The 14,480-nt window shown below is 38.1% G+C and overlaps 1 protein-coding gene across 2 annotated transcripts in view; it reads left to right on the top strand.

The window, feature by feature from the left end:
- The window catches only part of MORC4 (MORC family CW-type zinc finger 4), a 60,738-nt gene that overhangs the window by 18,794 nt on the left and 27,464 nt on the right, over nt 1-14,480 (top strand). For both annotated transcript variants that reach the window (XM_068962347.1, XM_068962346.1), the window contains exons 8-9: nt 908-1,027; nt 2,426-2,526. In XM_068962347.1, the coding sequence (XP_068818448.1) occupies nt 908-1,027; nt 2,426-2,526 (221 nt within the window). The remainder of the gene's footprint in view (nt 1-907; nt 1,028-2,425; nt 2,527-14,480) is intronic.

Below are 14,480 nucleotides of genomic sequence, written 5' to 3'. Positions count from 1 at the left end.
ATTTGTTTTAATGAAAATCTCAGGTTCTTTCTCTCCCCTTTATCTTTCTCACTCCCTTACCTTGATTTTTAAATCAAATATGACTTGCTAAAAATTCATAATTATTCATGTTTATATATAATTAGTTCTCTTTGTTGTATTTTTTCAAGCTTGTTAGCTTCTTCCCATGAGATAGATTACAACAGGATTAGTGTGCATTGGTGGTATAGTGGTGAGCATAGCTGCCTTCCAGCAGAATTACTGTCCTTTACTTTTGAAAGTGATTTTGTTCCTTGTGCTTTTGCTTTCATTGTGTTTTGTATGACTAGCTGGACATACCTAATTGCTTATAATTGTGTTGTGCCATGTATTTATCTAGTAGCAAATTAGGCAGTTAGCAAAGGTTAGGTAATGTTTTATGTTTTATGAATTTTTAGATCACTGATGATACTTTGATATATTTTCTTATAGTCTTTTTATGCATATATTTATAGTACATATTTTTCAGTGGTACTTATTATATTCTGAACATTTCCTAATATTCCCAAATATTTTTCAAGGGCATAATTTTAAGAACTGTGTAACAGACCATGTGGCTACACTAACATTTATTTAGTCATTCCCTTATTGTCAAACATATAAATTATTTGTTTTTTAAGCCATTATAAATCATTGATAAATCTCTATAACTCATAAACCTTTATGGTCTTCTCTCACTATTTCTGTAGTATAAATTCCTGAAATAGAATTACTTGGTCAAAGGTTAAGAATATTTTTAAAGCTGTTGATACAGATTTTTAAAATGCTTTGTGAAAAGTTTGTACCAGTTCATATACACTGGTGGTTGATGTTTATTTGCTATAATATAATGCAAAATTTTGTGTGCTAAAGCCTCTGGTGTTTGTCTCCTTAATGATTTTCTTCTCAGAATAAGCAGGTGAAAATAACTTTTGGGTTCTCTTGCAAGAATAATAACCAGTTTGGAGTAATGATGTATCATAACAACCGCCTCATAAAGTCTTTTGAGAAGGTGGGGTGCCAGGTGAAGGTGAGTAGTTAATGTTTCTTTGTCATAGAAGACTGAAAAGCGTAGGAAGAAGATTTAAATTTTGCAAAAGTGATAAACTAATGAATAGCTTTTTACTGCCATCTTGAGATGGTTGCTAAATCTGATCCTGGAATTCTGTGTTATCAGTGAGCTGTCTTATGTTCAGAAGCTCTTTCTACTTATCATTCTTCATAAATGTTAACCCGGGAGCCTTACTGAATGCATTTTTTAGGTCACTGTTAATAAGAGGTAGAATGAGAGCACCAGCAAATCTGCCACGTGTATAAGTTTACTGATGTTTGAGGTAGCGCTTTCCATTTTCTTGGGGAGACAGTAAGGCAAAGTGGAAGATGCGTAAAATTTAGTGTTTGATGACCAGGATTTGAGTCCCAGCTTTTCCAACTAAAAGCCATGTAACCTTGGCTACATTGTTTAATTTCTCTGCGGCTCAATTTTCTTGCCTGTAAAATGGAAACAACAATAGTAGTTTTACTTGCTCTACCTACCTTAGAGTTTACAGGGTTGAGAGATTTAAATGGAATAAATCATGCAAAAGTGCTTTATAACTGAAGTATAGAAATATTAACATCATCTTCAAGTTTTAATGACAGCTTAAAGTGGTAATATCCACAAGTATCCCATTCATCCCTATTTTATAGATAAGATTGCTAAAGCACAAAGGATGATAAGCTGCTTTATGTTACACAGTAGGACAAAGTTTTACATATGACCCAGGAGAGCTAGTTTGCAGCCTGTATTTCTTTTTATTGTTGTATCATCTTTATACAACTTGTTTGTGTGCCAGTCTAATTACACTTTGACTCAGTTCCTTCCATTAAAGAATACAAAAATGATTTCAAGTCCAAAAATCTTTTGTATCTACTTGTAATTAATCACTAGAGGTGTGACTCTTTCACAGTTGTTTGGTGGCCTTACATATATAAACATTGTTTTATTTTAATAGAGTGTAATGATTACATAGCATCCTTAATTTTTTTCAGATGGAGTTTGGTTTTAGTTCCTTAGACCAGGAGTATATAACCTTAATTTTTTTTTTAGTATTGTCATTCTTTGTTCAAATGAAATCTTATGGCAATCCCTTAATATAAAACATATGAAAGTGCCTTGAGGTAGCATAGGTGAAGTAGAGTTTTCCTGGAAAATCCTAGGGAATCTATGGATCACAGTTTGAAAATCTCTGCCCTAAAATTTGGCAGAGATTCCAATTCATTGTAATACTTGCAGTCTATCGGAGTAAATTCCCAGTGTTTCTCTAGATAGGCCTTTCCCTGCCCGTGAATGTTATATAACCTTTCTGTTATTGTTTGGAATCAAAAGGAAGTGCCTCTAGGCAGTCAACATTAATGTAAGTGTTGAAATTACTATTTTTCTTCTAAGCCAACTCATGGAGAAGGTGTGGGAGTAATTGGAGTCATTGAGTGCAATTTCTTAAAGCCGGCCTACAATAAACAAGACTTTGAATACACCAAGGAGTACCGGTGAGTCACTCCCAACCTGAGGTGTTTCTAATGGTTTGTTCAGATATGATTCTATTCTCTGAAAACTCTAAAATCATCTCTTAAAACCAGCCAGATAAGTTAACTGAGAATTCCTTCAAATCTATTTTCTAAGATTATAAATAAAATGATTTGATTTTTAAATTAAACCTCACTGATGCATGATGTATGGAGCCCAATTGAAATAAACTTTAAAAATTATGGAAACAGCATAGGGGTTATTTAGTAAAATACTTACGGTGAAACAATTTTTAAAAACTTTTTAGTTTGTATTGGGAAATAGCTGATCAACAAAAAAATGTGATATTTTAGGTGAACAGGAAAGGGACTCAGCCATACATATACATGGATCCATTCTCCCCCAAACCCCGCTCCCATCCAGGCTGCCACATAACATTGAGCAGAGCTCCATGGGCTATACAGTAGGTCCTTGTTGGTCATCCATTTTAAATATAGCAGTGTATACATGCCCATCCCAAACTCCGCAACATATCTCTTCCCCCCATCCTTCCCCCCCGCAACCATAAGTCTGTGAGTCTGTTTCTGTTTTGTAAGTTCATTTGTATCATTTCTTTTTAGATTCCACATATAAAGGGTATCATATGATATTTCTTTTCTGTCTGACTTCACTCAGTATGACACTCTCTAGGTCCAACCATGTTGCTGCAAATAGCATTATATATTTCATTCATTTATTTTTAGAAGACAAAGGAGTTGTTAAAGCCAGAGTGTAATAGTTTGTTTTAAAACTTGTAGGGAGGGATAGATCATACATTCTTCTTTCATCAAGTATTATGAGATATCCCCTCTGCCATTACGGACATAAGAATGAAAGTTAACAATCCTAGATGCCTATGAACAAATGGGATGAGATATATGTAAATGCTGTGTGTGTGTTAAGTCACACACACAGCATTTAGTCATGTCCGGCTCTTTGTGACCCAATGGGCTGTAGCCCGCCAGGTTTCTCTGTCCATGGGATTTTCCAGGCAAGAATCCTGGAGTGGGTTGCCATTTCCTCCTCCAGGGGATCATCCCAACCCAGGGATTGAACCAGCGTCTTTTAGTTCTCCTGCATTGGCAGGTGGGTTCTTTACTGCTGGCACCACCTGGGAAGCCCCTATATGTAAATAAGAAAGTTAAATACCTATAAAATGATTGTATTAATGAGGGTTGTATGCCAAATGGGAAGCAGCTTCAAATAAAGCCTAAAGGAGTCAAGGAAGGCTTTACAAACCAGAATACATTTGAGCTGAAACTTCAAGGAAAAATTGGAGTTTGCTAGGTGAACAAAGCGGGGGGAGGACATTCTAAGCAGAGGAAAGTATGTGAAAGGGCAAAGGGTGTTCTGGGAGTATGGAGAAAGGAGGCGTGAGGACTTTTGGTGTTGTTTTCCTTGAAATCTCAGTAGCAAATCTTTTGTTAGAGTGGGGGGAAAGTAATTCCCCAAATCCTTTTTTGTTTTGTATCCAAAACTATAATCAATTAGTTAAAGGTTGTGCCTTAATTATACGAAACCATAAGAATTTTAGGTTTAATATTTGACAGACTGATAACTATTTGGATGACAACCTCAGATTAATTTCAGGGTAATTGGTTCTTGATCCCTAGGGCTAGTCAGTGATTATGATAACTGCCTGCCCTTAGTTTAAAATTGTCTTTTAAACATGAGTCTGACCCATAATGGAGATCTTTGATTAGGACTTGACTCACAAGAATGAGAGTTTAGGAATGACATCAGTTTGGCAAAAGTCCAGAGCCGAGTCATTCTATTTCTCTTGAGTGAAAGGAGTAGTGAATTTCTGGTGATTAACCAAATAGTTGAGATTTGTGAAATCCAAATGTTAGATACTAAAACTATGTAACATCCTCTTATGCCATCTCTGCCACCCCTGCATCTACCTTTTAAATTTTAGAGGTATTAGACCCTTGGTTTGTGATGTTTCATTTCAGTATGATGAGTGTTAGGTGATGGCAGGGGAATCTAAATGGAGGTATTCCATACAAAGTAGGTTTATTCAGTTAAATATATGGGCTTAAGTAGCTAAATATCTGCTGCACATTTTATTAAAAACAGAAAACTAGTATACTATCCTGCATACGGAGTCTTCTGAGGGTGAGAAATTTGTGTAGCTCACCCCAATTCTGACATCATTTCCCTTTTCACTCTGTTTTATATTCACTGAAAAAAGTGTTTTGTTAATATATGAGGGAATTTGAGAGGGTCATTAGAGAAGATTGTCTGCCATCACAAAGTCATCCTAAGAGTATTTATTATAGATCTCAAAAGTGCTAAAAGAGGTTTCAGCCATCACACTGCTGGAATGTCTACAAATAAATCACTTGTAATATCACTTTTAATAGTTGTGGGTATCAAATTTCAGCTGCAACTACCAGAGCTCAAGCTTACAACATTTTTAGAGTGAATTTCAGCTTAAGAAACTCAAACAACACATACTAACTGAGCACCTCACTGGTACATGGCACAGTGGCTAGGTTTTGTGGAATTTTCCAGAGATATTCAAGACACAGTTGCTGTCTTTGAGGAGCTCACAGTCTAATTGTAATGACGGATTGTCACCAACATGAAACAGAGCAATAAACTGTTTGATCATTTGGAACTAAGTGGTATGGTACAGGAAACATTTGCTGATAGAACAGATAGGGAAGGTTTTAAGTAAACAGTGTGACTTAAGATTTGCCTTAAAGATACAGGGTTTAGGAAAGGGAGGGAGGGGAATTCCAGGATGAAATTATAGCAGGAGCTAAATAAGGCAATGACAGAAATTCAGAATGGGAAGAATATGGGGAGTTGGGGATAAGGGGATGTAACTAGAGTGAAGGGGAATAGAGTCAGATGGATAACATAGGGCCCTATCCTAAAGCAGGGATTGGCAAATCTTTCTGTGAAGGGCCAGGAAGTAAATAGTTTTAGCTTTATAGGCGGTGTGGTCTCTGTCACTACTACTCAGTTGTGCTGTAGTATGAAAGTACTCAATTCTGCTGCAGTATGAACGCAGCCACAGACATAAGTAAAGGAATGAACATGTGTGTGTTCAGTACAGTTTTGTTTACGAAAACAGGCAGCAGCCTGGATTTGGCCCACAGGTTGTAGTTTGTTGACCCCTTCCCTAAAGCCCCACTTCCCAAACTGTGTGCCAAGCTGCACATAATGAAGTCACAGGGGAGCCACAGGATATTTAAATTTTTTGAGGGGAGTACAGTGGTACTTGACTCTGGCCTATAAGCAGTACAAATTGTTTTCAGTTACTGTCGTAACAAATTACCACAAACTTAGTGCCTTAAGACAACACTGATTTATTGGCTTAGAGTTCTGTAGGTTAGAAGTCCATCTCAGATCTCACTGGGCTAAAATCAAGGTGTTTGCAAAGCTGCATTTATTTCTGGAGGCTCTAGGGGTGAATCTATTTTGTTGGCTTTTCAAGCTTTTAGAGTCTGCCAGCATTCCTTGGCCCATGGTCCTCTTCCTCCATCCATATTCAAAGCCATGGGTCAGGTCCTCATATCATATCACTCTGATGATCTTGCTTCTGTCATCACATCTCATTTGATTCTGACTCTTCTGCCTCACTCTTCCACTTTTAAGGACCCTTATGACTGTGTTGGTAATTCAAGATAATCTCCCTGTTTTAAGGTCAGCTGATGAGTAACCTTAATGCCACCTGCAACTTGATTGCCCCCTTGACATGTAACCTGATATATTCACAGGTTTCAGGGATTAGGACATAGACATCTTTGGAGGACTATTATTCTGTTACAACAATCTGCTCTCCGGCCTCCTAAGATCCACTTACATCACACATGCAAAATACATCTATCCCATCCCAGCATCCCCCAAACTCTCAACTCTTAGAGCAACTTAGTCTAAGTTTTTAATGTCCTCAACTCACAATTCCCAAATCTCATCTAAATCAAGTATGAATGATACTGAGTCTGATGCATCTTGGGGTAAAATTCCTCTCCATCTGCAGGTGTGTGTCTTTTTAAAATTTTTTTGTATTGTCCTTCCAAAATACAATGGTGGGACAGGCATAGGATGCCAGTTATAGATGTTCCAGTTTAAACAGGGAGAAAGTTTGACAGAAAAAGGAATCCAGGCAAGCTAACTTCATTAAATTTCAAGGCCTAGAATTACTCTTCTGGGGCTTTCAGCTGCACCCTTTGGATTTAAGGCTCTATTCTGTCCTCATGGCTCCACCCTCAGACTCGACTTTCCTTTTTCTTGAAGGATAGCATGTATTTATGTGTGTTTCTCAGGAGGCTCAGTGATGAAGAATCCACCTGCCAATGCAGGAGACATGGATTCGATCCCTGGGTTGGGAAGGTTCCCTGGAGGAGGAAATGGCAACCCACTCCAGTATTCTTGCCTGGAAAATCCCCATGGACAGGGGGGCCTGGTGGGCTATAGTCCATGGGGTCACAAAAGAGTTGGATGCAACTGAACACAAACGCACACACAAGCGTGTATTTGTAGCTGAGTAGTTTCATCTTGTTTCAACTTGTTTCTTGACTGTAGAGTTTTGGGGGTCCAACAACCTTCTTTCACACTCTCTCTGTCCCTTTCAGGCCAATCTAGCAGGGCTTTTTTTAGTTAATTTATTTATTTTAATTGGAGGCTAATTACTTTATGATATTGTAGTGGTTTTTGCCATACATTGACATGAATGTCTTAGTATTAATGTACCATTCTCAAGAACCTTGTGGGTCTCAGGTATATATCATGGATACTGATTCAGACAAGAGATTCTTGACAGATCTTTCTTAGATAGTCCTGTTTCTATTCTTATGCTGAGATGGTGGTGGAGATCTAATTCATATGTTCAGTCTTTTCAGAGAACTTTTTGTATGACTGAGTACGTTGACCTTTTGATCTTCCTAAGATATTAGCAAAAGGTTGTCCAGCCCCTGCCTTGGATTTACATTTTAGCATCTTTTGCAATCTGAGTAAGCTGAGACTTTCCAAAATCATCAAGTCCTGGTTCCTTTTTTATTGAACAGTTCTTCCCTCAGTTTATTTCTTTCTTCTCACATTTTATGTAAGCAAGCAGCCACTAGACCACACTTTTAGCACCTTGCTTGAAAATCTCAACTAAATGTCCAGTTTTGTCATTTAGGAGTTCTGCTTCCCACCTTGTATTGGATCCAATTCTGCTAAGCTTTCTGCCACTACATAACAAGGAATACCTTCCCTCAAGTTTTCTAATAACATGTTGCTAATTTCCTTCTGAGCCTTTACCAGCAGCAATTTTAACATCCATAATTTTACTAACAATCTGTTCCCAGTGACTTAGATATACTCTGAGGAAGTTTGTATTTTTTTCTACCATGATCTGCACGTCTGAGCACCCCACTAGTGGGGTGTTTAACATCCATATTTCTACAGTCTATTCAAGGCAATCCAGGCAATTTGTGTAATGTTCTTCAAAATCTTCCAGCCTCTGCCCCACTGCCCAGTTCCAAACCACTTCCACATTTTTAGGTATTTGTTATGCTAATACCACACTTCTAGGTATAGAAATATTTAATTACTTTTGATTACATCATATCTTTGTGAATCTGAATTTTTTGTGATTACTGTGATAAAAAGCAAGCAATACACAAAAAATTCAGTGTTGAGTAAGAAATTAGGGATGTTGTGTCCAATTTGATTCCAAGGTTTGAACAACTGTTTGATATCCAACAGGCATACCCATTCCATTATAAGTAACTGTGGCTATTTAAGATTGAAATAGAAATATTTTAATATATATATTTTCAGATGGACGCTACATTTTAGTCCATAGTTGTTGTTTGTACATAACTGTTTAATAGTAAATGGAACTAGTACATATTTCTTTAGACCTAAGGGTGCCATGAAAAACTTGAGACAGTACAGTACCATGAACCGAGACAGTTTGAGAGCTTCTGTCTTAGAGGGACGTTGGCTAGAGTAGTTGATACTTTAGGCAGTGAGAATTCATGGTTTATTCTTGAATAGAGGGGTGACTTGAAATAATTCTGTCTTAAGAATAAAATACTTATGTACTGCTCTATGTCTTATAAAGTGTTTTACATGAATTATATCAATTGATAAACCTGGAAACGGTGCAGGGTAGGTTAAAAAGAATTATATACTATTTGAGTAATCTAGATGTGAGGTGAAGGTCTGAAATAAGACAGCTGTGAAAAAGGAAATATATGACAGATACTATGAAAAAAAGATTTAAAAATTTGGTGATATATTAATAATGGGATAAGAAAAATAAAGGAGAGGAAGATTCAAAGGTCACTTTAAAGTCTCAAATTTAGTAGATATTGGCAGATAGAATAATGAGATTGGGAAAAAGAACAGTTTCGTGTAATGGCAATGGTTAGATCGTAGGGGATTAAGACAGGACTATGAAGAGAAGATAGTGGATATAGACCGCATATACCAGGATTAGGGAAGTGAAAGGAAAGAGATTAATAGAACAGTGGAATCAAACCAGGTTTTTGCAAGAAGGAATGGAGTGTCAAAATTCATGATAATGGTGTTTTGATTGAGGTGGTATTAATATTTACATGACTGTGTGGATTTGTTAAAACTTACAGAACTACACATTAAAAAGATACATTTTACTCTATGTAAATTTCACCTCAATATTTTTTGCCCAAGTACATGAGAACAGAGGTTTATTTTTATTTGTTTGATTGAGATATAATTCATGTACCATAAATGTCACCATTTAAAAATGACTACTTTGTTGGTTTTGGTATTTTCACAAAGTATGTGGACTATGTAGCCCACCAGGCTCCTCCATCCATGGGATTCTCCAGGCAAGAACACTGGAGTGGGTTGCCGTTTCCTTCTCCAGGGGATCTTCCCTGACCAGGGATCGAACCCAGGTCACCCGCATCGAAGGGAGACGCTTTGCCATCTGAGCCACCGGGGAGGTCCGTACAACCATCTCCACTATCTAATTCTAAAGCATTTTCGTCATCTCGAAAAGAAACATCTTGTTCATTAGCAGTCACTCCTCATTTCCCCTCCTCTTCAACCCCTAATGACCACATAATCTATTTCCTTTTTTTCCTTTTTTTTAATTGTGGTAAAATACACATAACATTACCATCTTAACCATTTTTAAGTGTGCATTTTGGCGGTATTAAGTACATTCATATTGTTATACAACCATCACCAGAAGGAAAGTTACATGGCTCAAAATAGCCTGGAGTTAAAACTGCCCTCTGGGTCCTTCCCACCATTCTATGCAAAACAAAGAACTATCTCACCGGAAGGAAAAAAAATGGACATTAAGGTTGATTACGTCCATCTCCCAGCCGGTCCAGCCTCTGGCTGATCTCCAGAATTCCCTGCCCCAGCCATTTAAGAGATAACTACTCCAAACAACCTTGGAGAAGAACAGGCCCCCGTAAGACAGTAGATTTCCACATATGTGCCTATATATACTTACTCGGTTCTTGGGTTAGTGCAGCAGCTCACCAATCTGACTGCTGCCCCTTCTGGCCTCATTAAAGGTGATCTGTTCCTGTAAAGTGCTGGTCTCATTCTTTTTCCGAACCTCGCCTTCTCTAACTCCCTTACCGTACATCGTCTGCAGAACTATTTTCATCTAGCAAAAGTGAAATTCTGTACCTATTAAACAATAACTCCTCATTCCCACCATTCTGCTTTCTGTCTCTATGAATTTGACTATGCTAAGTACCTCATGTAAGTGGAATCACATAGTATTTCTCATTTTGTGACTTATTTCACTTAATGTCTTCAAGTTGCATCTATGTTGTACATATGTCAGAATTTACTTTTTTAAGGCTGAGTTTCCTTTTTTAATATTCTTTTGTTTGTATGTACTATAGTTTGCTTATCCATTCATTTATCACTGGACATAGGTTGCTTCAGTGTTTTAGCTCTTACGATTTATAGTCTATTTTGTCTGATACTTATATTAAATAGCTACCCTTGCTCTCTTTTGGTTATTATTTACAGGGAATATCCTTTTCTATCCTTTCATTTTCACTGTGTGTCTTTGTATGTAAAATTAGTCTCACATAGACAGCATATATTTTGGCCTTTTTGTTAAAACCCATTTTACCCATCTCTCTGTCTTTTGATGGAGAGTTTAATCCATTTACATTTTTTTTCTTTTTTTAAATTTTATTTTTACTTTATTTTACTTTATAATACTGTATTGGCTCTGCCACACATCAACATGAATCCACCACGGGTGTATACGAGCTCCCAATCCTGAATCCCCCTCCCACCTCCCACCCCACACCATCTCTCTGGATCATCCCCATGCACCAGCCCCAAGCATCCTGTATCCTGTATCGAACCTAGACTGGCACTTCGTTTCTTACATGATAGTATACATGTTTCAATGCCATTCTCCCAAATCATCCCACCCTCTCCCTCTCCCTCAGAGTCCAAAAGTCCGTTCTATACATCTGTGTCTCTTTTGCTGTCTCGCATACAGGGGTATCGTTACCATCTTTCTAAATTCCATATATATGTGTCAGTATACTATATTGGTGTTTTTCTTTCTGGCTTACTTCACTCTGTATAATCGGCTCCAGTTTCATCCACCTCATTAGAACTGATTCAAATGTATTCTTTTTAATGGCTGAGTAATACTCCATGTGTATATGTACCACTGCTTTCTTATCCATTCATCTCCTGATGGACATCTAGGTTGCTTCCATGTCCTGGCTATTATAAACAGTGCTGCAGTGAACATTGGGGTACATGTGTCTCTTTCAATTCTGGTTTCCTCGGTGTGTATGCCCAGCAGTGGGATTGCTGGGTCATAAGGCAGTTCTATTTGCGATTTTTTAAGGAATCTCCACACTGTTCTCCATAGTGGCTATGATAGTTTGCATTCCCACAAACAGTGTAAGAGGGTTCCCTTTTCTCCACATTCTCTAATCCATTTACATTTAAAGTAATTACCAATAAGAAAGGATGTCTGTCATTTTGCTGTTTGTTTTCTATACATCTTACATTTTGTCCTTCATTTCCTATATTACTGTCACCTTTTATGTTGATTTTTTTGTAGTGAAACATTTGAATTCTTCTCATTTCCTTTTATGTATATTTATAGCTATTTTCTTTGGGGTTACCGTGGGGTTACATGATGCTGTGAGCAGAAGCAGCAAACAGAGATCAGAGCACAGATCCCCAATATTTGGAGGGAGAGGTCCTTTTTGCCTATCCTAGTTCCTGTAAGCTACTCTTGAAATGTGTGCATAGCCATCTGCCATGGAGCTGGGGTAGGAGATGGGTAACTACTACTGAGCTAAGAGCTGAGATTTCCCAATTTGTCATCCAAGCATTCCCCTGAAAATTACAAGCATTCGATAGACTCCAGAATTCCAAATGGTTACATTAGACAGGTTCTGCCAGTGTAAATGTTGTCTTTATGGGAAGGCAGATTCCTGCCTCCTACTCCACCAGCTTTCCAGAATCCCATGGAATCTTTTTTATTTATTTAACTATTTTTTAATTTTGACCATGCTTGGTCTTCATTGCTGCATGGGTCTTCTCTAGTTGCAGTGAGCAGGGGCTACGCTTCATTTGCCATTGCAGTGTGCAGGCTTCTCATTGCAGTGGCTTCTGTTGTTGCGGAACAAAGGCTCTAGGCATGTGGGCTTCAGTAGTTGCAGCATATGGGCTCAGCAGTTGTGGTGCATGGGCTTAGTTGCTCCTCTGCATGTGGGATCTTCCCAGCCCAGGGATCGAACTGGTGTCCTCTGCATTGACAGGCGGATTCTTAACCACTAGACCACCAAGGAAGCCCCTGTAATCTTTTTTAAAAAGTAGATTTTACATGAAACTTTAATAGAAAGCAAGAAATAATTCTTCATCTGTGACTTCAGGAAAGAATATAAACATAGAGTTTGGTACACTGGTAGTTCAGAGGGGGGAATAAGAGTTTATAAGAAAGTTCATTTAATCTTCTCTGTGTAGTCAGAATCTAATATGAGCAAGGTGGAGTTAAGGAAGAATTCCTCTTAAGGAAAGGTCTACAAAATCTTTGGGGAGTTATCTGGGGAGTCAAGAGATTTTTTAAAAAATACTAAATTGGTGATATTTCAAGTATGTATGCACAGCTATACATTAAACTGTAATCCTGAATTGTAGAATTAAACAGAAATTAGTCACTAGAAATTGCCAGTTTTTCAAAGTAAAATTCAGATTTTCTACACATCATACTGTTTTACCCTGGGTCTGCTGTTGTTCATTTAAGAAGAGAGATAAAGGAGAAAGGGCAAGAGCCATAATTGGGGCATAGCCTCTACTAACAGCTGTGTCGTAGAAGGTTGAAGGGGACTTTGTTACCTATTGCTGCTGTAACTGCTGTGATCAGCATTTGGATAAAGAAGAACTATATAGACATGTTTTAAGTTACTGTTTGATTGATTTGTAATAGATAGGGTACAGTATGTGATCCTCTGACTTTGAACTTGGTCCTGAATTGTTTACGTGTAGTGATCTGACAGTGGAATAACTCCCCAAATACTTATCTGCAGTGTAGTCTTCTGTCGTTGTCTCTAATGTCATTTTCCCTCACTGTGATTCTAAAATGTGGAGAACACAGTATTTTTTAGGACTTGTAACCTCAGATATGCAGATAACACCACCCTTATGGCAGGAAGCGAGGAAGAACTAAAGAGCCTCTTGATGAAAGTGAAAGAGGAGAGTGAAAAAGGTGGCTTAAAACTCAACATTCAGAAAACTAAGATCATGGCATCTGTTCCCATCACTTCATGGCAAATAGATGGGGAAACAATGGAAACACTGAGAGACTTTATTTTTGGGGGCTCCAAAATCACTGCAAATGGTGACTGCAGCCGTGAAATCAAAAGACGCTTGCTCCTTGGAAGAAAAGCTAAGACCAACCTAGACAGCATATTAAAAAGAATACATTTGAATCAGTTCTGATGAGATGGATGAAACTGGAGCCGATTATACAGAGTGAAGTAAGCCAGAAAGAAAAACACCAATACAGTATACTAACATATATATATATATGGAATTTAGAAAGATGGCAATGATGACCCTGTATGCAAGACAGCAAAAAAGACACAGATGTGTATAGTGGACTTTTGGACTCAGAGGGAGAGGGAGAGGGTGGGAAGATTTGGGAGAATGGCATTGAAACATGTATACTATCATGTAAGAATCGAATTGCCAGTCTATGTCCAATGCAGGATATAGCATGCTTGGGGCTGGTGCACGGGGATGACCCAGAGAGATGTAATGGGGAGGGAGGTGGGAGGGGGGTTCATGTTTAGGAACGCATGTACACCCGTGGTGGATTCATGTCAATGTATGGCAAAACCAATACAGTATTGTAAAGTAAAATAAAGTAAAAATAAAAATGTAAGAAAAAAAAAAAGCAGAGACATTACTTTGCCAACAAAGGTCCATCTAGTCAAAGCTACAGTTTTCCCAATAGTCATGTGTAGCTGTGAGAGTTGGACTATAAAGAAAGCTGAGCTCTGAAGAATTGATGCTTTTGAACTGTGGTGTTGGAGAAGACTCTTGAGAGTCCCGTGGACTGCAAGGAGATCCAATCACTCCATCCTAAAGGATATCAGTCCTGAATATTCATTGGAAGCACTGATGCTGAAGCTGAAACTCCAATACTTTGGCCACCTGCTTCAAAGAAGTGATTCATTGAAAAAGAACCTGATGCTGTGAAAGATTGAAGGTGGGAGGAAAAGGGAATGACAGAGGATGAGATGGTTGGATGGCATCACTGACTCAATGGACATGAGTTTGAGCAAGCTCCAGGAATTGGTGATGGACAGGGAAGCCTGGTGTGCTGCAGTCCATGGGGTTGCAAAGAGTCGGACATGACTGACCGACTGAACTGAACTGAACTGACCATCTTATCTTTTCAACCAAAGGGACTATTCAACATTATGAACTTTGT

This window comes from Capricornis sumatraensis, chromosome X (assembly GCF_032405125.1).
Source record: "Capricornis sumatraensis isolate serow.1 chromosome X, serow.2, whole genome shotgun sequence".
NCBI classification, from domain to species: Eukaryota; Metazoa; Chordata; class Mammalia; order Artiodactyla; family Bovidae; genus Capricornis; species Capricornis sumatraensis.
The sequence above is the reverse complement of the archived record's forward strand: the minus strand, read 5'-3'. Positions and strand labels throughout refer to the sequence as shown.